This window comes from Pseudochaenichthys georgianus, chromosome 1 (genome assembly GCF_902827115.2).
Source record: "Pseudochaenichthys georgianus chromosome 1, fPseGeo1.2, whole genome shotgun sequence".
NCBI classification, from domain to species: domain Eukaryota; kingdom Metazoa; phylum Chordata; class Actinopteri; order Perciformes; family Channichthyidae; genus Pseudochaenichthys; species Pseudochaenichthys georgianus.
Genome location: NC_047503.1, coordinates 39,951,854 through 39,975,047, shown reverse-complemented (window position 1 = coordinate 39,975,047; position 23,194 = coordinate 39,951,854). Strand labels below are relative to the sequence as shown.

Here is a 23,194-nt window from a genome sequence, read left to right as displayed (position 1 = left end):
TCACACATTGATAGATCTTTGCCCGTGCTTTAAAAACATACATACAAAAATGTAGTATATCTGGTGCTAAAGACTACTCCTTGTATAGTTTCTGTAAAGTCTAAATGTGTAGGTCCCTCTAATGCCTTAAGGTGGTGCTGGCTTCCTGCTTTGTCTGCGTGTATAATGGTCTGGCTAGCAGACAGGTAGGGAAGTATCCTCCTACACGTATATGTTTACTATGGGAATAAAGCATGAAAAGAGGAAACACTTGTATCCTGGTGGGTCGTTCTCATACCAGCGACATATAAGAGGAAGATGGTGGTCAAGTGTAACAGATTAGATTCAAACCACCTGTTAGTCTGAGTTTAGCTCTGCAGTATTAGCTTTGATATTGTGATTTGAAAGGGGATGTTGACATAAAATGTTTGTCTGGGCTAATAAAAGCGCCATGACTCAGCTATCCAGTCGTGACTATTTTTAGGAGACTGATAATGCAGATGCCTTCTCCAGTTGGATGACAGCTGTCCCCTGTACAGCGCAGTACACTTGTTTACAGTCACACTTTTGTAGACGAATCGAAAACATTTTGATTTTCATTCAGCCTAGAAAGGTAATTTCATCCTGCTGAAAGTCTCTTTCACTTTAACATTGTAAACACATTTGCTTTTTTCCATCTGAAATCAAAAGCTGAAATGACCATGTCATGTTTATATGCTGCCGACCGAGCCTCGGCCTCAGAATCCTTTTCTGGGGTTATCCAGATGAGATCAGCCTTTTTGTGGCTCTTGTCATTACTCCAACACTGGGCCTGTTTAAATCAATTCAGTTTCTCCAAAAGCAATGCTTTGATCCTTGATTTGATTAACTCCAGCTCTTTTGTGTTTCTAATTTCCTCATCCCTTAACATTTTGTTTTCATCTCAAGCCAGCTGTTGTTTTGCAGCGCCTCCCTGTAATATGATTAAGACGTTTTCTTCTCCATACCTCAGCCTCGTAAAAATCCTTCTTTTCCTCTTTCTGCAAGAAGTAATTTGCCCAGCTCAAAATGATAAAGGAACGTTACCCTGTTTGGGTGGAGTGGCCCAAGAGTGGATAATGCCTTTTGAATTTAAGATCCAAAACAAATTATGTTGATGTTTACTGTGGTTTAAAGAATAAACTATGTCACTTTGGACTTCTTGTTATTATGAAAGAAATAGGAAGACGCAATACCGTACTTTTCGGACTATAAGCCGCGACTTTTTCCCCCATTTTTTTTTTACAGCTAACGGCCACTAGGGAACCTCCTAAATCTATGGATTTTACAGGTAAAATTAACCACCTTTAACTCTATGGGCTCTATGACCGGTCCGCCACCTTTAAGCGGCGGGCTCCAGCAGGAAAAGCTGGAGGCCGGAAAAGAGTGAGACAGGTAGCGCGCCAAAGTAAAAGTGGAACCGAGAGACAGAACGAGAGCAAGACAGACGGACAATTTAGCTGCTGCGGCTTATATGCAGGTGCGCTTTATAGTCCGAAAAGTACGGTACTTTGTTTAGTTTTTTTACGTTTTTCTTGTAACTTATCGAGCCACCAATCAGGTTTTCCTTCACTGAAATAATGCAGAAAATATTCAAATGGTATCATTTTTGATTCAAATGTAGCTTATTTATTTTCTGATATCATGAAAGGAAACCATGAATGTGTCTTAGCACGCAAGATCAGATTTTGTCACTTTTGGCAACGTCCCAAAACGACATTATATAATGAATAATATATATATAATGATATGTTTCAGAAAATAGGAAACCCCTGTACAATATAATGCTGTCATATAGGGCAGCCTAGCAAAACAAACCAGCTCGATAATTAAGATGTTCAGGTTTTGTTGAGACTGTCAGACAGAGGTTGGCTTTACTCTGTGGTCGTTTCAGAGCCTGTAGTTTGTGGTGGCGTTGTACTGGAATGCAAACCTTGTAACTCCAAACATGTTAAGCATAGTACTTACTTACCATCTCTTTTTGTACATGTTCATTGTCACTTGAGAAAAACTTAAAATAACATTGAATAGATATACGGCTCTGGGGTAACTGTATAAGTCTTCGTTCTACTTGTGTGCGTAAAGCATCAACATGTACCTCCTTTTAAAAACAAAAGCAAAGACCCCAACGGATTGTATTTCATCAAGTTGAAATGTATTAAATTCAATATATTTTCCAGCTTTTGCATTTCTTTGTTTTGGAGTTTTGAGATTGCTGAATTGTGTGTTTTTCTTCGTTAGGTTTTTAGCTCGCTCGCTGTTCAAGATGTCAGGTCACAATCCCTTGTTGAGGCTGGAGCAGCGAGCGTCTGAGGCGGACCAGATCATCGAGTACCTCAAACAACAAGTCCTGCTGCTGAAGGAGAAAGCCAGTAAGACACACTCACACACACACACACACACTTTGTACAGGGCCCATTCATTGAGCCACAGTCTTACAGAATATATATCTAGGTTTAAGATAGCACACATGTCTCTGCATACACTTTGTTCTGTTCAAAAAGTCCTTCTGCTGTGCTCAGGTGAGGAAGTGAGGTACCTGATAAATATCTGTATTGGCTGTCGGAGGGATTTATCTCTGGCTGAAGAGCTGCTTTCCTTCATATTCGCGGTCTCATAATTTAAGTGTGAAATCCTTGGAGGAGTGCTAGCCGTTTTGAGAAACCTGAAGCCCCAGTTTTTGGGAGACTGCCTCTTAAATAGGTGTAATGAGCGAGTTTCTATTTCAGTCGTTTTGACCTGCACAGCGGGTGCAAGCAATATAATTCCAAAAAGGAAAATAATACACTTTTAAATATAATTTTAGACTCCATGGGACTATTTTTTTAATTCAATGTTTGGCTTCAATGGCTTCTTTAAGTCCTAAAGAGACTCACTGTAGATTTATACGCCACTTAATTTCAGCAGTTCTTATAGGGTCCTGTGGGATAGTGAAAACCCTTTCCAGTGCTGAGAGCTGACATTAATGTTCCTTCCTGCAGTCGTCCAGGCCAGTGTCAGAGAAGAGAAGAAGCTAATGGTGGAGAATGCCAAACTGAAGAATGACATTGACGATCTAAAAAAACAGCTGCTGGAAAAAGAAAAGAAGAGAGGAGGTATGTAAGGTTCAATTCCCAGAGAAGAAAACTTTCATTGTAGTCCAAATGTTTGTTTGCTTTTCAAAACATCTTAGAAGCGGTTATGTGACATTTAAAAACATTTGATGTCCATTATAGCATTGTTTGTTCTGCTATCAATGAAAACATCTTGTGCATTCTCGCCTCTGTCCATTATAACCGGGTCTCTTTTTGTTTTTATTATAAGCAACCATAGTGCTGAACGATTCCCCATGAGGGTGATGAGTACAACATGTCAGCTGTTTCTGTGACGGATACATTGACACCAACCGCTCTGATCATTAACAATAACAAACATTTCATGTCCAGGAAACACACTCCAGTAACAAAAGGGGGGGGGGGGAATAAGCAACTCTTAAAGGACTCAACTTGTTGGTGTTGGAACGTAGAAGGAATGTGTTTCAATTCACCCGAGACAAACACTGTAACTAATTGGGATGTTTATTTTTGGCGTTTCGTTCTAAGTTGCATTCATTAGCTTAATCACAACACGGATAAATATAAATCTTTCTCAAAGGAATGTCAGTCTGCATCGCTGATTCGTTTTTGAGTTGATTCAAATATAATAGGGACTCGGTACACTTCTGCCGCCAAGGGATAAAAACTGTGACGGCTCAAGTTCAGTGTCAAATTTTAAAGTTGGACACAAGTCCGTTTGAAAACAAGCATTATTCAAACCCACAGAAGTTTGAGGTGCACTCATTCTGTGGGCTTATACTCATCAAGTTGTATAGTATAGTATAGTATTCGTTTATTAGTCCCCGAGGGGAAAATGGGTTGCAGCCATAGACTGTATATATAAAGGTTGCAGCACATCACAGAGGCATTTAAAAAGTTAAGACAATACATCACTGACAACAACATAGACACAAATAAAAACAAACCAGATATCGGCAGACATGACAAGGGGCCTATAGGCCCTCATTTGCGAAATAGGGGGGACAGGGCCAGACCAGCTGGGTAAACAGTGCGTCCTAGACATTGAAAGAGAGCCTAGATCTGTTCTTTTTTAAATAAGGGGCACGATACCTCCGCCCGGATGGCAACAGTTCAAAGTAAGAGGCAAGAGGGTGCCTCAGGTCACTCACAATATTGTGTGCCAATTTTAAAACTCTGTCCTTATATAAGCATTCTATATTAGCAAATGAGATTCCTGTCAATTTACTGGACAATGTTACGGCCCTCCTGACTGACTTTTTCTGTGCCTCAGTGGCGTTGCCGAACCAGCATCTGAGCCGAAGGAGAGCAGACTTTCCATAAAAGCATGATAAAACATCTTCACCATTCTGTTGCCGACATTAAAAGACAATAATTTACGTAACATTTAAAAGAGTAGGGTTGGGTGATCGTGCTATTCTAAAATCAATTTCCATCTCCTTTGTTTTTGAGGTGTTTAGAAGCAGGTTTGACTTCTCACACCAGTTAATGAAGAAGTCAAGGACAGGCCCATGCTCCTCTTCCTCATCAAAGAGGAGGCTGACCAGGGCCGTATCATCTGCACACTTAATAAAGTGCCTGTTGGGAAGAGTGCTGATGCAGGAGTTGGTGTGTACAATAAATAAAAGAGAGGATAAGACACATCCCTGGGGTGAGCCTATCCAGGTAGTTATTGTGTCAGAAAGCACCATGCCTATTTTGACCTGCTGAGTTCTACAGCTGAGGAAGTCAACCATCCAGGAGATCAGACCAGGTTCAAGTGAGAATTCTTCAGTTCAAATATTTGCTAAAATACTTGGCTTGATGGTGTTAAAAGCTGATGAGAAGTCGGCAAATAAATCAAATCAAATCAAATTTTATTTCTATAGCACATTTAAAAACGATTTTCGGTCGAGCCAAAGTGCTGCACATGCAGATAATAAATAACACATTACTACCGATGTAAACAGAAGACAATAAATTACAACAGCAAATATAAAAATCAAACACAGGGAAGTGTCATGAGTCGTGCTCTGCTATGATTAGAAGGCCAGGGTGAAGAAGTGAGTTTTTAGTTTTGATTTAAAAACCCCTAGGGTCTGGGCCGACCTCACATGGTGGGGCAGAGCGTTCCAGAGTCTAGAGCCAGCCGCCGCGAAGGCTCGGTGCCCTCTGGTTTTCAGCCTGGTTTTAGGCACTACCATTAGCAGCTGGTCAGCAGACCTTAACGCTCTGGCTGGGGTGTAGCGCTAGAGGAGTTCAGCTATATAGGCCGGAGCCTATGTAAATAGAATCTTTACATGGGCTTTTGGCGTCTCGAGGTGAGTGTGCAGAAGATGCTCGAGGGTTGCGATAGCATCTTCCACGCCTCGAGAGGCCTGATATGCAAACTGCATGGGATCTAAGAGGTGCTGCGTTTGTGAGAATAAATGCCTCTTAACTAAACGCTCAAAACATTTCATTACCAGTGAAGTGAGTGCTATAGGCCGAAAGTCATTGGGCTCCCTGGCCCTGGGGATTTTAGGCACTGGAATAATTGTGGATGTTTTCCAAAGAGACTTTTTGCAGATTAAGGGAGGACCTAAACATGTCTGTAAATACAGGTGCACGTTGTTCTGCACCGTGTTTTAAAACAGCTCCTTCAATATTATCGGGGCCAGGGCTTTTTCGTATATTACACTTCCTGAAGAGATGGATGACTTCTAACTCCTCAATAGGCATACTAGAGGGGGGGGGAGGATGGAGGGGAATGGCAGTGTCAGCCTCTATGCTGTTGCTACTCTCAAACCGGCAGAAGAATGAATCAAATGATTTGCCGTCTCCCTTCCCTCACCACTGATCAAGACAGGAGACGATTTTCCCCTGCCCTTATGTGGAGCATTCGTCATGTTTTTAATTCCCTGCCATGCTTCTGTGGGATTACCAGAGGCCAGAGCTGCCTCCAGCTTCTCCTTATAGCTATACTTGTCTAACTGTATTTGTCTTTTCATATCTCTCTGTATGTTTCTCCTAGCAAACTCATCCCTATAAGCTTTTTTCTTCAGAATAATCAGCTTCTTTAAACTGTGAGACACCCAGGGCTTGTCATTCGAATATATTTTGAAAGACTTAGTGGGTATCACAGAATCGACACAAAAATCAATATAACTAGACACTGTCCCAACCCGTTCATTAATATCGGGAGTATTGAATGTTTCCCACTGTGCAGTCAAAGCATCCCTGCAGAGCCATAATGCTGTCATTATTCCACACTTTGACAGTCTTAACTTGAGGTTCCTCCCTCTCAAGTAGCCTCCGATAGACAGGGCGTAGGTGGACTACACTGTGGTCAGATGTCCCAAGTGGTGGAAGCGGGGATGCAGTGTAAGCGCCCAGCACATATCCAGAGTCTTCTCCTTCCTAGTGTGGCAGTCAACGTACCGGTAGTAGGTACGCAGGGATTTTTTAACGGGACAGTTATTCAAATCTCCAAGAAAGAATTTCGGCGCATCAGGAGAAAGTGATTCAAGTCTCTGAGAGAGATTAAAAATGATTTTGGTGGCTTTGTTAACATTTGCTTTGGGGTGTATGTAGTTCACCACCGTGAAGAATACTTGAGGAAACTCCCTGGGAAGATAGAATGGTCGTAGAGAGACACACAGCGGTTCTATGTCCGGAGTGCACAATTGCTCTCTAATCACCGCTGCCCGACACCACTCGTCCCTGATGAGAAGACAGACTCCGCCCCCGCGTACCTTCTCGGTGATGATCGGGTCTCGGTCGGTTGTAAACGCCGAGAACCCGGAAGGCTCTACTACACTGGACTCGATGTTATCCAGCCATGTCTCCGTGATCGCTAAGACACATGCATCCCGATATTCATGCAGGTAGCGGGTGTTGGCTGACAGGTCGTCCGTCTTTGCGCTCAGGGACTGCGCATTCATGAGTAGAGCGGTAGGCAGAGGGAGTTTATTTCCTAACCTTGTCGGCCGGTGACGGGTGCCTCCTTTGCATCCGCGTTTTCGCTTTGTGCGATAGGTAGAAGGGTCCTTTTGCGATAGGTAGAAGGGTCCTTTTGCGATAGGTAGAAGGGTCCTTTTGCGATAGGTAGAAGGGTCCTTTTGCGATAGGTAGAAGGGTCCTTTTGCGATAGGTAGAAGGGTCCTTTTCAAAACAGTTCGGTAGCGATCCAACACTGGATAAGAACTCCTGTGACAGATCCGGAGATGTGTTGTGCAGCAGCAACAACGTTTCTCTGCTGTAATGTATTTGTCGGGCTGTGCCGCCAGCAGCATGGTCGTGGTTATATCCATGGGAGAAATAGCTGTTTCAAATCACTATAAACAGGCTGATCGTGCACCACAGAGCGAGATCCATGATTTCTTCGATTCCGGGAGGTGACGAGATAAAAGACAGTCACAAGCACTCAGGCAAACAAACTAAAACAAGCAAAATGCCAACGTGAAACACCGCAGGGCAGCCACTGAGCAGCGCCCCCAGAACCTACCAGTTGTTACTGCAAACATGAGCGCAAATTGTCCAGCTAAGTCATCTCTTTAGCGACTAAATGTTTCATTGTTTCCTTCAGCAAGTCTGGTTCGAGGTCTGAAAGCAAAACTGAGAGCTGTGAGAGGATTACAAAGTGAAAGGATTTCATATGATATGACCATATGACCTCAGAATGTGATATACTGTAGTGTGTACAAAGTTGTTTTCAATGTCAAAAAAATAACGTGAAAACGTAAGGAGAATGTCAGGCGTATAAGAGGTGGTTACCCATAATTCCTAGGTAAACCCGAAAGGTCCTGATCTCGGGTCTTAACATAGAATTAGGGTAATTAAAAGCATCACGGGCGACGGTGGTGCGTCTGCAGACCGATGTTTTTCAGACTCCGGCACTAGATCCTGCAGGCACTCGAACATCAGGCGCCTGAAATGAGGGGTTATTTCTTTCTGGAGAGCTTTTGTGGGACATTGTTCCCTCCTTTAGGGCTCCGTGTCCTTGTGTCAATCAACTTGAACACTGTGTCATTTTCCCATCCAAACAGTTTGCATCAGGAGAGCAGTCCTCCCACTGGGTGTGTAAATAAAGCTCAGTGTGGATGCAACCAGCTCTGTGCGTGAAAAGGGGCAACGAGGAAACAGTTCACCTTGTGTATTTGTTATGAAAAGGATCTCTTTCACAGCTATAATCATAACTTTTCATACTTTACGCGAGATGGTTTGGAAAATGTCTCCACTTATTATTATTTATCATTTATTTCTACTGACTTTTATGACTTCTTTTGTTCTCTCTTGTAGTGCTGGCAGTGCCCATGCCATCGGGCGACAACAGTGTTGAATGTTCGAAGCCCACCCCTCCCAAACCCTCTGTAGCACCTGCCTCCTCCCCTGCTGCTGCTGCTGTCCAGAGCCCCCCTCCCACAGACGAGGGTAAAAAGAAGAAGCCAGAGAAAAAAGGTAGCGGCTGCAATCGAGTTTATATTTGTATTTGATATCTCTCCTGGGACATGTCTCCATGCTTTAGTGTTCAAAAAGCTCTTTATTTCTCTCATACTGCAGCACCTCTTTTCACCCTCTGTCTGAAACCAGAGCCCAGTCTGCTCTGATTGGTTAGCTGGCCGGCTCCGTCAACCACTTAGAGATGTCCCGCCCCTTAGTCTATCACGTACAATGTGTTGTAACGCTAGCCAATAGAAGTGCAAGTGTTGCATAGTGATGGAAGTAAACAAAGGAGTCCAATGGAGACGATTCAGGCAGGGTGTGGGAGACTAACTCCCTCTGAGGGGATCTTTGGGATTTTAGCCTTTGCAGACCATTTACATGCACACAAACCTATAGCACACAACAGGAAAGGGAAAACCCCCAAAAAGCGTAGGGCCTCTTTAAACCCCTCTAGATATGTCATTTAGTAACGTGGGTCTGTATTTCGTTATTCGTTTTTGAAAGACGGACAATATTAAAGCCATAATGTGACCTCTGAACCCTGTAGGATACATTCATTCCTTTGATTTCTTTTTCTTTGAACTGTTGTCAGTCCTACAGATGCTGTGCGCTGTCCTTACAAACTCAATTGAACTTCTCCAAACACGTCTTCCACTTGAATTCCCAATATCAGGTGATGATGGATGTAAGGCAGAAATATCGGTTTCCTAATGGATTCAAGATCTCCGGGCCTCAGCATGAAGACGTTATGTGAAGCTTCATTTGTTATGAAGGTCCATGAATTACAAGCTACATTTGTGACGAGGCGTTCTTGTCTAATCCAGTAATTGAATCTAATTTGAGAATGATTTAATGTTTCGTTGTCACTCTAGGGCGCCATTATAAAACCAAAGTGTCCCTATGTGTCAAATAAAGCATTTTACATTTATTATACAGTCAGAATACAAAACAAGAAAATCCATGCCACGGAATTTAAATTATTTTGCAGTAAATCACCCAAATGTTTTAGATTTATTTCAGCAATTACCTATCTGGAATACTGAGAAGAACTGTCAGGCATAGACAAGGAGGATTAGAACAAGATTTGAAACACTGACAAATTGCAGTTTCATGAATTTCTAACACCCAGATGTTAGCGAGTCACTTATTTCTCTTCATAAGGTGTTGTTCAGACATGTATGTGACGGTGTTCCCCCTCCCTACAGTCATCACTTGTTAGTCTGAGTGACTTAGTGTAATGTTTTACACCGCTGTGCTGTCACCGCGTCAGAGCATTGATCACACGGAGAATAAATGTCCAATATTAAAGACAGAGGTTGGAATTCAAATTTGCCAGAGCTGGTTTTGGCTCAGAGCAATGATATAAGACCGTGTGGTCACTTGATCAGTGCGACCCAGTGGAATGAATGTGAAAGCTAAGGAGGCGAGTGAAAGGTACCTCGTCTCTCGGGAGGAAGCATCTGCTATTCTGCTCTGTCATTGGATCACTTAGCACCCAGCCAAAAGTAGGTATCGTCATTTAGTCGAGGTATGAGCCCCACATTTCTTGGAAGAAGTGGAAAAGAAAGTCTATTCCTTTTTATATTTGTATTTACTGACGGCTGACTTGAAACGCATGCAACCCCGTGGGCTGCTTTGGTTTTTATTTATGGGAGGAAATTAAGTCGGATTCCAGACAGATGCTCGGTATTGTTACAGCTATGATTTTGTTTTTCAAATGTTCCCTTTGAAATATTCTCAGTGCTTTAAAACAAACATTTCCTCTAATATCACGAAAACTCTCACAGATGCGTAACCTTACCAACACATGATGGATGGATACTGTCGGACTTTCTGTGTGGAAACTTCCAAATCAAACAAACCGTTATACAAACATTGTTTTTAAACAGATTAAATGCAATCATTTGTTATTTAAAATCTCATATGTGAAGTGTGTAGTATAACCATATTTGCATTTTGTGTATACCAGGAGGGGAGAAAGCAGAGAAGAAGCAGGCTGCTCCCAGTCAAGAAGACGCCAAGGTGGACGTGTCTCGTCTGGACATGCGTGTTGGACGTATAATCACCGCTGAGAAGCACCCGGACGCAGACAGCCTGTATGTGGAGCAGGTGGACGTGGGAGAGGCTTCTCCGCGGACAGTGGTCAGCGGGCTGGTCAAGCACATACCTCTGGAGCAGGTACAGTACAACTCGTGTATCTAAAACAATAGAACATCACTGTTAAAGTACGGCTCGGACATCATATATCACAATATGTTAACCATATTCCTCTATATCGATATTGTAACCCTATTGGAGGTTTGACCATTGATGCTTTAAAGTGGACCTATGATGCTATTTTTAGGCAATAGCATAGGTCTCAGATATATAAAAATATATAAAAAAGTGTTTTGCTCAAAATACCAAACAGGTCTAGCCATTCTAGCCATGCCTCATATCTCTCTATTTCACTTCCTGTTTCAAAAGTGCTGATTTTGGGTATAAAGCTTTAAAAAAGAGCTCATGCGGGACCCGGCAGCTACTGTCTAAACTTAATACTGCGGTGATGAAACGCCATATCATGGAGTATCATGGATTATTTCTGAAACAGTCTGGAGCTCAAAGGCTTTCTCTCTTGCCGGTTATAGCACAAGGTGAGTTCCTTTTTATTTCCTGCTTCTTCACACACATGCTCTCCAGTACAGGTTAGCTCTGAGTGTTAGCGATGCTAATGTGAATACCGACCATTAGGGATGCTCCGATCGCCAATTTCGGGGCCGATCGCCGGAATCAGTATCGGCTGATACCGATCGCCGATCCGATAGAGTGGGCGGGGCCTAAATGGAAGATTTAAACTTGAAATCTTCCATTTAAAGCAGGGGTGGGGAACCTTTTTCCTCTCAAGGGCCATTTCAATTTTTTCAACATCCTCCGAGGGCCGTACAAATGATTGACCTCTGCTTAAAAAACTAAAATCACAGCCCATTCATTTGGCCTTTCTTTCATGCTGTGCAAAGAAAAAGCAACCTCTTAATCCAGATATCTCACCATGACTCGCGTATGCATGCACGTGCACGGTTGTGGCATGACCACCAAACAGAAAGATATGGACACAATATATGTGCAAATGTATTTAGTTTCATATCCATGTGGAAATGATTTAAGTGGGGGGGGGACCTAACCTCCTCTAGGGGGGGATTTTTAAATGTTGAAGTAAAAAGCATCAATCTGGTGCACTTTGAGAGCAACATTAGGAGCTCTATGAATACATCTCTCCACACCCAGATGAAATAGAACTGCAAGCAGATTTCTTTTTCTTTAAGGATATTTTACAAATCACTCCCCTTTTTAATTCTTTTTATTTTACTGTCATATAGCATTTTATATAGTAGTTTACTTTATTCTCTTATTCTTTTATAACTATAATGATCATATAAAGATGTGCCTTTACCTCACTGGTTGTAGAAAAAGCTTCTTATATTCGTTAGCATAGCTAGCTAACCAGATGCTAATAACAACAAAGTTATAGACTGTATGATCAGTATGACAGATGAGCAGATCGCCACTGGGCTTTCAGCTAAAGACACAGCCACGCAGAAACTGCAGCATGTGTACGGCTCCTTATGGGTACTGCAATTTGTGAAGTGCCGGAGCGGCGTTCTGGTGCTCCCCGTCAGAACTACACCCCTGTCAGACGAGACATATACCCCGTGATGACAGTTAGGCTCGTGTTGTGTTCAAGGACCCTGGCCTGGGCCAGGAAAAACAGGGACTCGCTTTTTTCATTATTTTGCGGTCTAGATTTCTTAAATTTTTTTCTTTTTTGCGTGTGTTTATAAATTACCTCGAGGGCCGTACCAAATTGTCTCGCGGGCCGTATACGGCCCGGGGGCCGGAGGTTCCCCACCCCTGATTTAAAGTGATGTTTAAACTCAGTTAATAGGGCTCATTCACTGGAGGTTCCACAAACAACAATCAACTTAATTATTACATTCAAATGAAGTACATTATTCAAGTTTACATTCACTTTGGATAATAACACGGGAGAAATGAGCGGAAGCGCTCTCTTTTCGTCTCTCCCCCTCTCTCTCTCTCTCTCTCCTGACAGCCTGTCAGCATCTCATGCAGCTCACTGATCCAGTAATGAGTGACCCGACAGTGAAGAATAAATATATTTATAACTAGTTTAGCTTGTTCCAGAGGTAGATAAAATAGCCAAGTGTGTTAGGTCTAACTCTTGTGTGTTTTGCTCCGCTTACCGGTCCGGCGGGCGGAGCTGCAGGGTTTCTGCTTCACACACACATGATGCATACCGCTATTTTACTGTCTTTTTCGGACACCTTAAAATAATGCCAGACCGGTGAAGCCATTTTGGTGAGCTTGTTTTGCCGCACACAGAGAAAAGTGTCATGTATTTTATGTCATGCGATCGGCTCTCGCGATCGGCATGTTTAGAGAGCACCGATCGATCGGTAAAGAGTGAGTATCGGCCGATCTCGATCGGTGACCGATCGATCGGAGCATCCCTACCGACCATATTATGTCCAAAACAGTCGGGCATTGTTTCTGATAGCAACGTTTCTGATAGAGCCGTGGGCGTAAAGCCAGCCTACATTTCCGATATTACGTCATATCGGACGCAAATCTGGATCAGCTCCGTTGTACCCCCATTTTTAGAGATTTGGGTTTTATTTTCTGACGCTGCGTGAGTTCCCCGACACACCGGGGACACATATTTATGTATAAAAGACATCAAAAAGTGCATTTTGCATGATAGGTCCCCTTTAACCAAATATTTGACATAGAAATGACATCTCTATGATATCACTATATGGATATAATATCTATATATTGCCCAGCCCTAGTGTCAAGTGTCATTCGAGTGCAATTTGCAGGGTGGGATAATGACATTTTTGGAATATTCTGTGTAATTAACAGATGTTGGTTTCCAAAACTTGGTCACATGATGCCGCAAGAATCCAGAATATGTGGAGAGATTAAAAAACATTCGTTGATTTAGATTGAATTTTGAGTTATTATAGATTCCAGCCCGTGAGCATGTAGATGTCAAAAAGAGCATCTGCTGGCTTCCTACAGGGTCTGCTTGTGGTGAGGAAAATGTAGCCTTTAATACAAATTAGATTTTCATATTAGCTTTATGTCTCCCTGCAGAGACTCTGTTTTAGAGACTAGACATAGAGGCAGTGCTGTATACATACTGTACGTATTCATTTACGGCTCACCAGGGTTATCATAAAGTTTTATTAGTCCATTTAAAGTGACTTCTTAGGTAAACTAGCTGACAGTGCTGCTTAGAAACTTCATGTAACTAATGGCCATTCATGATCTCTATCGTGTATTGGTGTTTATTTTGCTTTCACATTTATGATTTGCTCTTAGAGTACACTTATTTATACATGAGTTACTTTTATGGTCAACAGTATATTTATATGTGCCCCTTTTTTATATCTAGACCAGGGAGCCTTTGTGCTTTACACTTCTGCATTATACTGTCTATATCATTTAAATGGAACCACATGCCAGCAGAAATCCTGTGTAACAAACCTTGCCAAGAAAAGCTACCATACCTATGCAAAGATACTTGTTTTCATGCACAGACAAACATTAAAGCACAGTCTTAAAGGTCCCATGTCATGGCCATTTCTACTGATCATACAGTCATTCCATTGTTGAGGTCTACTAGAATACATTTATATTGTGCAATTTTCCAAACTCGCATTGGTTTCTCACAGCATCTCTGTATAGTCTGTGTATTCACTCTCTGTCCTAAACGGCTTGTTGGAGCTCCTGCCCCCCCCCCCCCCCTGTGAGCCCAGTGGCCGTCTGCGAGACACAGCGAAACCCAGCCCGAAACACACACACACCCGCAGCCTGGCTGGGAGTTTGTGTGTGTGTCGAGGCTGAGTTCCACGGTGTCTCGCTGTCTCGCTGACCCCACATCAGTGAGCCAGCTCACAGTATCCCGCTCCTCGCAGCAGCGAGCCTCGCAACGTCCCGCCGTGTGTGTGTGTGTGAGGAAGTCCGTGGATTGGTCCAAACGTAACGGCTCCGCGGACAGAACGTAACGGACCATTTGGACCAATCTGCGGAGCCGCTACGTTACGTCACTATACCCGAAATACGTCACTATACCCAAGAAGTAAACAATGGAAAAAGAGAAATCTCCAACGAGGCGTTCTGGGGCAGCACAGACAGGTGTTTTCTGTGTTAGAGTTGTACTCGCTACAGGGTGCACTTTGAGGGTTTGTGACTTTGCAGACCGTTCACATGCAGAAAAACCTTCATAACAACAAGGGGACGGGTAATAACCAGAAAAGCATGCCATGGGACCTTTAAGAGAAAGAAAGGAGAAACTAATGCTGACTTTAGTTTGTCTGCATACAGGGTTCGTACGGGTGCTTGAAATCCTTGAAAATGCTTGAAATTTGACGTGGTGTTTTCAAGGTTGGGAAAGTGCTTGAATTTTGGGAATGGTGCTTGAAATTGAGATAAAGTGCTTGAAAATGTAAATGCTTTACTTTTACAAAAAATTGCTGTCTGACTGAATAGTTCGCTTTTTAGATTAAAAGAAAAGAATTGCTTCGCTTCTACATAAAACAGCTCCGCTGCACCTTCCCGCACGACCTGCACGTGTTTGTGTTACTGTGACCTGGGCATTCTGATGAGAGATAGATGACTGTGTGCCAGGAGGTTGCCGTTTCAACGAGCGTTGGCTAGCAGAAGACAAATACAAGCCATGGCTAAGACGAGGGTCAAGCCCACGAGTAGCCTCCTGCAAAGTTTGCAACAAATAACGATGGGAGAGTCTGCGCTGACGAGCCACATGAAAGGTACGCCGTAGAAGAGCATTTTAGATTAGGCTAACGTTGCATTTCGTGTTATAGTCATGAAATATAATCTATTGATTCGACACGGAGCGATTTTGAAAGCAATGTATTTGTACTGGTGGTATGTTTCATGCCTAAACCAAATGTGACTTGCTCTATCGAAATCAGTCACATTGACCCGAAGACACATTTTCGTTTGTATTACTGGTCTGGGGGAAGCTCGCGAGTGTGTTTGTGTATTTTTGCGTTTGTGTACCGGGGAAACACTCACAAGAAACACCGGCTGTTGTTATGCTTGCTGTGACGTTACATTAGTCCGTTCTCTGCTTGTAATTATGCCGAAGCTTCAAAGTTGTATTTATCATCTGAATTTGCCGAAACAAGTTTAATATTCTGAAAGCCAAGACTTTGTTTATTTGAAAACAGATGAAAACAAACTATCTTTTATATAAAATTCAAGTATTATACAAGTAAAACTACATTTTCCTTTAATCCCATGTAATTGTAGAATGAACACAGTCTTCCTTTGGAGATGTATAAGTCAGGAGTCTTGAGTAGCATTACCTACAAATCATTGTACACATTTGTAAATATTATTTTCCACTTGTTACCATTGTGAGTCTATTTTTATGCAGCCCTGCGTGATTTTGTGGCTACAATTCAGGCTAATACGCTACCAGAGGTGGATAAGTACTCAGATGTTGTACTTGAGTAAAAGTAGAAGTACTCAGATCTTGTACTTGAGTAAAAGTAGAAGTACTCAGATCTTGTACTTGTGTAAAAGTAGAAGTACTCAGATCTTGTACTTGAGTAAAAGTAGAAGTACTCAGATCTTGTACTTGAGTGTAGGAATACTATGTTACAGTAAAAGTCCTGCATTCAAAATGTTCCTCAAGTGAAAATAGAAAAGTATTCTCATCTAAATATAGTGAACGTAGCGACACTAAAAGTAGTCGTTGTGCAGATTGGTCCATTTCAGAATAATATATATGATGTGTTTTATAATGATTGATCATGAAAGTGTTCTCAAAGCTGGTGAAGGTGCAGCTAGTTTGAAGTACTTTGTGTTCTGCAGGGCAGCTGGTGGATTTACTCCAGGTGGAACTAAAGTCTGATTCAACACTTGATTAGATTTCACATCATTCATCCACATCTGTGAAGTAACTAAAGGTGTTAAATACATGTAGTGCAGTAGAAGTACACCATGTACCTCTGAACTGTAGAGAAGTAGAAGTACACCATGTACCTCTGAACTGTAGTGGAGTACAAGTACACCATGTACCTCTGAACTGTAGTGGAGTACCAAGTACACCATGTACCTCTGAACTGTAGTGGAGTAGAAGTACACCATGTACCTCTGAACTGTAGTGGAGTAGAAGTACACCATGTACCTCTGAACTGTAGTGGAGTAGAAGTACACCATGTACCTCTGACTTGCGTTCACTACCAACCTAAAAGTACCTCAACAATTAATCAATAATGTATTGAGAAGTTATTTGGCTGATTGTTGTATATCGGCTCAGCCAGATTATATGGGAGGCCCAGTCTACGTACAGATCACTAATTTTGAAATATTAAACTTAGTTTTCTTTTCTTTAATTTTTCATCCTCGTGTAGAAGGCTATCACGAAACACACATGTGGTTGTTTATAGCATAAAGAACATCTGATTTAATGTGAGGTAGGGAAATAATCATTTGAGTATGTGTATATAAATATGTAATTTACAACAGCTGTAAGATGCTTGAAAAGCTGGAAAATGCACCTTGAAAATGCTTGAAAAGTGCTTGAATTTGACTTTGGAAAAGGTGTAAGAACCCTGTGCATAGGTCCATTACTGACAGTCTCAAATCAAGTAATTACTTTCCTTCATTCTTAACTTTCTTATTTGTAGGATCCATTTTTTTTATTTCTGTCAGACGAGTGAAATATCTGAGGATTTGTTTTATGGCAGTACTCTTGAGTGTCTGTACTTCCCGGATAAAAAATAGGTTGTTACAAAAGGAGACAGGATAATCATAAAATAAACGTTAAGCGTCCACATTAAGCATTGCTGAAGTCTAACAGTTTGTTTTATAAAGTCTGTTACAGAACATTCACATACTATCCTGACTTGAGATTAAATATAAAAAACAACTACTAAAACCAAGCAACATGAGGGATTTTAGATTTATGAAGCCATTTCTTAGAGGATGCCCCTCCAAAAAGGACTGGTATACATCATCTCCAGGAATGCTGGATTTCTCTTTTCCTCAGCTTTGACAGAAACCACTTCTGGCCTTCTTTTAAATGTTGGTAAGCCGCAGAGGTCTCCAGGCTCGCCTTTAAAACGTTTCTTGCTTGCTTTGATTTAGTTAAACCTCTGACAAAGCCATTTTAAGTCACGAGATTGGAATTATTGTTTGTATTGGATTATGAAGTTCTCTGTCAGACCACATCAGTTAAAGGTGTTTTTTTAGCTTGACTAAATTGGGTGTAATTAGTTTTTCTTCTGTATTGTCCAGGGCATATGGGCCGGAAAAGATGTATTTAATCCTCTGTTCCTCCGTGCAGATGCAAAACCGCATGGCAGTCCTGATGTGTAACCTGAAGCCAGCCAAGATGAGAGGAGTGGTGTCCCAGGCCATGGTGATGTGTGCCAGCTCCCCAGACAAGGTGGAAATCCTCGACCCCCCGAGTGGAGCAGTACCAGGGGACAGAGTCACCTTCCAGGGCTTCCCAGGTACCAAGATGACTCTACTGTACACTCAAAAACAGATTCATTATTTGCAAAAAGTTCCAATGTTAATTCAGCAGCTTAAACCAAAAACAAATACATCAAAAACCGGTTTCAAAATAAAACTGCTGCTGAGGCACCAGATGGAAAATCGAACTCAAGGCATATTCACATTTTCCAGACAAGAGTTTCGATTGTGTCGTTTATTTTTCAGCGTGTTTCAACAACAGTACAAAGGGCAATGGTTTACGTGACATGCCTGCTGCTTGCTTTGTGTCTTCAAATAAACATATGCGCTTGTCAGTTCCTAATCGCACAAATGACCCTGTCCAATATCACCTGGTGTCTTCAAAATAAAAGCACAATGACAGTAAATAATTATCCCTTTACCTTTATCGAAAACAGCAAGAAAATAAATGTTTAAATATCCCGTGGGGCCATAATTCCGGATATCAAATCATTGAATAGCTCCAACAGTTACAACCAATTCCCACCGTACAGACACCAGGGACTGAGTGACCATCGATGATTGTCATGGGATGAATTCCACTGTAAAACGTTTCCCGGGCTAGTTTCCACGAAAAACCTCCTATTTTGGGAAATGAAGGGTGTTGTTTAACCTTCTCGCTGCCAGAAACAACACCAATCATGATGAGTCCTCATCCCCACTGCAGCTCTCATTAGAGGACCCCCTGGTTCTGTTTGGTGGTGGCTTAATGGCCTGTGACTGCTTAATCAACGCGTATTGCTAGGAATGCAAGCTGCTCTTTTTTTAATCGTCAGTCGGAAAGATAAGTGTCCTAATAGTCTGTTTAAATCCTACTAATGTAAATAAGTTTGGAAAATCCCTATTTATTTATTACTAGACCATACAGAGGAGACAAGGTCCCTCCTGTGAAGCGTTAAAACTCAACCTATCAATGTGGTCCCAACTGTAAGACTGGGGGCTGCTATGGTTGGGATTTGAGTCTGAAGAGGAGGATGGGATGAAGTTGGATCTGTGGTCGAATGCCCAGAGCCCAGCTGAGGCTTTCATCCCTGCAGTACACATGTCCCGGCCACTTGAAAGCTACTTGATTTATTAAGCATCTCTGAGGCTGCACTCATGAATACTAGATTTAAACCATCCTCTGAAAACTTGGTAGGTTTGTCGTGGTGTTGAGTTATTCTTTGTAACAGTACAGAATTAGGCTGTTTTCTGAGCCGATACAGGGTCAAATAATAGGTGCAATACGTTTTTTCTCCTTGGTTCAGATTAAATGACGTCAAATCCACTACCGGTGTGAGAACATGATTGCAATTTGGCTACAGTACCCCAACTAATGGGGCGCAGAACCTCTTCTTGAACTTTCTCAGAGAGAGTTCTCAAGTTGCTCATCAAAACCTCCTTCACGCTTCTGATCAAAACTGATCGTTACCACTCTCGGGTCGTAAGCCGGCAGAAGTGGCAGCGTAAGGAAATGAGACGTGTGTGTGTGCTCCTCATACCCCGAGATGGTTATGCAGAGAGGAAAACAAATCTGACACCAGACAGAAGCCGCCCAGTACCGGCGGTCCTTTATTACAAATGTTGGGCAGCATCAAAAGCAAAGGCATCGTGAAGTTAGAAACTCTCTTAGTTGTTTTCTCTGGATGCATATTTCCACTCTGAGAAGTTAGGAGTCGATGCTTTGAATAAAGTTTAAAACCAACGGCAGATTTATAAAAGCTAATCGAACATGATAGAAAGTGTGACTATTCATAATTCACATGGGAGGAATGAAATTGGAATTGGCCCGATAAACCACGGTCATTTGCTCACAATGTGTATCAGCTGTAGTTTAGATTGTATCACTGTATGCTTGCTGTGAACGATTTATAAATCCTTCACGTGTGATGGATGAGCCGACAACAGCGGAGTTTCTAATGTTTCATCAAACACACGTCTTGCCTGCAGGTGATCCAGACAAAGAGCTGAACCCCAAAAAGAAGGTGTGGGAGCAGATTCAGCCCGACCTGCGCACGGACGACCAGTGCGTTGCAACGTACAAGGGATCTGCCTTTGAAGTCGCTGGCAAGGGAGTGTGCAAAGCCCAGACCATGAGCAGCAGTGGAATCAAATGAAATAACTGCTTGAAATAACTCCGTGTTTACTTGGCAATCATCTGCAGGCACGCTGTGATGGCGTTGAGAAACAGGATGGTGATAAACACAAGTAATGCTTCGAAGATGTTCAATAAAGGGTTTTGAAATTAAACATACTTTCAAAGTGTCTGAACAATCTGTTATTTTTGCTGGGATATCAAATTAAATCCAATTGTGTTTCTGCTTAAAATGTCCAGGTTCGTGTTCTCTCCGGAGGCACATGGGCTTGATTGTGCTTTGATTTTGAAATGATAGTTTGTAAAGGACATTAAGTACTAACTGGACTTGAATGAACATGATTTGTCCTGGCTCCAAAATGGTGGAATGAGCTCCCATTGACATCAGGACAGCAGAAGGCTTACACACGTTCCGGGGGAGACTGAAAACTCATCTCTTTCGACTCCACTTCGAGCGATAGAACTACTAACAAAGCACTTATATACTAATAAAGGGCTGGCTTACCTATAGCCAGTTGAGTAGCACTTGAAATGTTTTGGCTCTATGAAACCTGATGTACTTATATGATTCTGTTTTCTTCAACTTTTTATTTTGTTGGTCGAACGCACTTATTGTACGTCGCTTTGGATAAAAGCGTCAGCTAAATGTAATGTAATGATTTGTTTGTACTTCATCTCGTCCCGGATGTTTTACTACAAAGCCTAAAGACAATGGATCGGGTTCTGGAGCTCTTTGCAGAAGTTATTGAGATGCTACTCATTCCCAGCTCTCCGATCTGTCAGTGTGTGATGCCAGTGCAATGTGCTTTGTTTTATTGTCCTCTTGAAAGGAGAAGTCTGCCCGCCTCCGGGAGTATCTGACTACACAGAAAGAGAAACAGACAGAGAGCTGAGCAGCAGAGCCTATAACGTTACATCAACAGTAATTAAGGCCATTCACTTTACAAAAACATCTGTCATGGGTCAAATCCTATCATCGTGCAGAGCTTACTGAGTCCAGTGCTTACGATACCTTTAGTGTACTCTCTCTTTCTTTGGAGAACATGCATGTGCTGAGAAACAACTACGCCATAAAACTGCAGGTAAAGTCAATTCAAATTAGATAAATAACAGTGTTTATCTCCGTATATTTTGCAGCTTATGCAGAATTAATTCAACCCATATTGCTAAGTGTCTTTTGCCTTCTGCCCTTTTCATACTAATACAGGATGACTTTTAACAGTCTGTCAACATTTGAGTAAATAGGCTCGAGTTGAACAAAGACATCTTGGCAAAACACAGAGAACGCAGCTGTTAATATCCAGCTTCAGTCTTTGTAATCATTGTCTGCAGATGGCACAACTGTCAACAAAGCTATTTCTATGAATCGACCTGTAAACGGATCCTTTTAACAAACCTCAATCTGCAGCTCTGAACTGCTGCTGCTGTTACATGTGTTCTTGATAGATGGGCCAGTATTTGCTTTCTGGCGTTGTCTCTTTCCTGTAGTGTGTGTTAAATAGGTTTTTGTCTTTGATATGGGAAGCAGTGGGTTGTGCGTTGGTGTTCGGACCAGGGGGTCACAGGTTCAAACCCCACTGCAGTCAGCATGTCGTTGTGTCCCTGAGACACTTCACCCCAAATTGCTCCTGTGGAGATTGTCCACAGTACTGAGTATGTGAGTCGCTTTGGATAAAAGCGTCTCACAAGTGACATGTCATGATATCCAACCCCTAAACAATTTGTAAAAGTGTCCTTTGGTGGTTATTTGGTTTGCAATGATTTAATCCATCCCTCTCAGCAACCATTGTTAACTACTTTAGAGACCGTCAATTAGAAGAGCCTCTCATGGTGACAATATTTGATCTTCACTAAAATGTCTTCTCACCTGAACCACAGACGTATTCCTTGTTATTTTGTGACCATAATAAGGGTTGAAATCTGAGAGAAAAACATACTCCAGGATATTTTTAGTCAGGTGTTTGCAGGGCACACGTTTCCTGATTGAATCTTCATTTGTATCTGCTTTAAACTGTGTGGCCTATTTGTCCTAACATCTTTGACTTTTTCTGTCCATATTGGAGTTGTTCTGTTCACTACATCCATTTCTCTATTGGGATCCAGCATTTAAAGTGATCTTTAGTCAGTAAGGTGAGTTATTGGGGCCAAAATAACTGACAACCCACTTTGCCAATGTTCTCTGATTAGTAAAACATCAAAACTTTGCCAGACATTTTTGATGTTTTCTTGTCAGTGCCTGAAGCTAAAATAAATAAGTAGGTGTTGCTGCCTTTCTTTATCCTCCAGGGTATTGTGTCCTTATAATGACCTAAGCAAAGAAAAACAACTCTTCCAGCAGGACTTAATAAAGGTGGACAGATACAAAAACGACACCTTCAGGCATGATTGAATTTGAAAAATAGGAGAAGGCTGTTTGGAAAAACCCAAACGACTCTTGATGTGAAACTGCAAACTGAACTATGTTAGTTCGTAACTATGACTAATAGGCAGACATAATATTATTTTTCTCTCAACGTTGGGTTCAAATGCCTCAAAGAGTGACCGAGCAGCCAGAACACCATGAAACAACAGGGGCCATGAGGAATATACTTCTCATTTCTGAGGCCAAGTAGTCAGTTTGTGGCAACTGGCGTCGAGTCAAATGCCGACAGGTCTTTAGGAGGGAATGCAAACCTCTGGGATAAAAGTCGTGATTCATGTTGGACAGCATGAGTTTGGACAGCATGATTTGCATTTCAATATTGCAAGATCTGATTTGGTGTGAATTAAGACATTGTGGGTTTCTTGATTACTTCAAGACCTTTTGGACGAGGGTAGGGTCCTGTCAACTTGATGAATGTGTTATTGTTTTTTAAACCTTTCCCCCAGCTTGTTTTTCAAATGATGTGTTTACTGTGAGGCAATACATTCCCCAATGCATGTTGACTTGTGGTGACGGCCAACAGTGTTTTAGTATATATATATATATATAACTCTATATCAAAGACACCGTTTTAGGATATATTTGTTGGTGTTGGACAGTAGCTGTTTATTGCAGCCTGTTCCTTTAAACACAGTTGTTGTTATTTGAATGCATCGTGTTGCTTTTACGACGAGCAATAATTGGAATGTTCTTAAT

The 23,194-nt window shown here is 41.9% G+C and overlaps 1 protein-coding gene across 2 annotated transcripts in view; it reads left to right on the top strand.

Annotated features, from left to right (window-relative positions):
- Positions 1-20,235, top strand: part of aimp1a (aminoacyl tRNA synthetase complex interacting multifunctional protein 1a) — a 54,327-nt gene extending 34,092 nt beyond the window's left edge. For both annotated transcript variants that reach the window (XM_034087200.2, XM_034087192.2), the window contains exons 2-7: positions 2,239-2,369; positions 2,979-3,092; positions 8,310-8,468; positions 10,423-10,631; positions 17,833-18,001; positions 19,932-20,235. In XM_034087200.2, coding sequence (XP_033943091.1) covers positions 2,264-2,369; positions 2,979-3,092; positions 8,310-8,468; positions 10,423-10,631; positions 17,833-18,001; positions 19,932-20,098 — 924 coding nt within the window. In that variant the 5' untranslated portion in view covers positions 2,239-2,263 and the 3' untranslated portion in view covers positions 20,099-20,235. The remainder of the gene's footprint in view (positions 1-2,238; positions 2,370-2,978; positions 3,093-8,309; positions 8,469-10,422; positions 10,632-17,832; positions 18,002-19,931) is intronic.
- Positions 20,236-23,194: the final 2,959 nt, after the last annotated feature.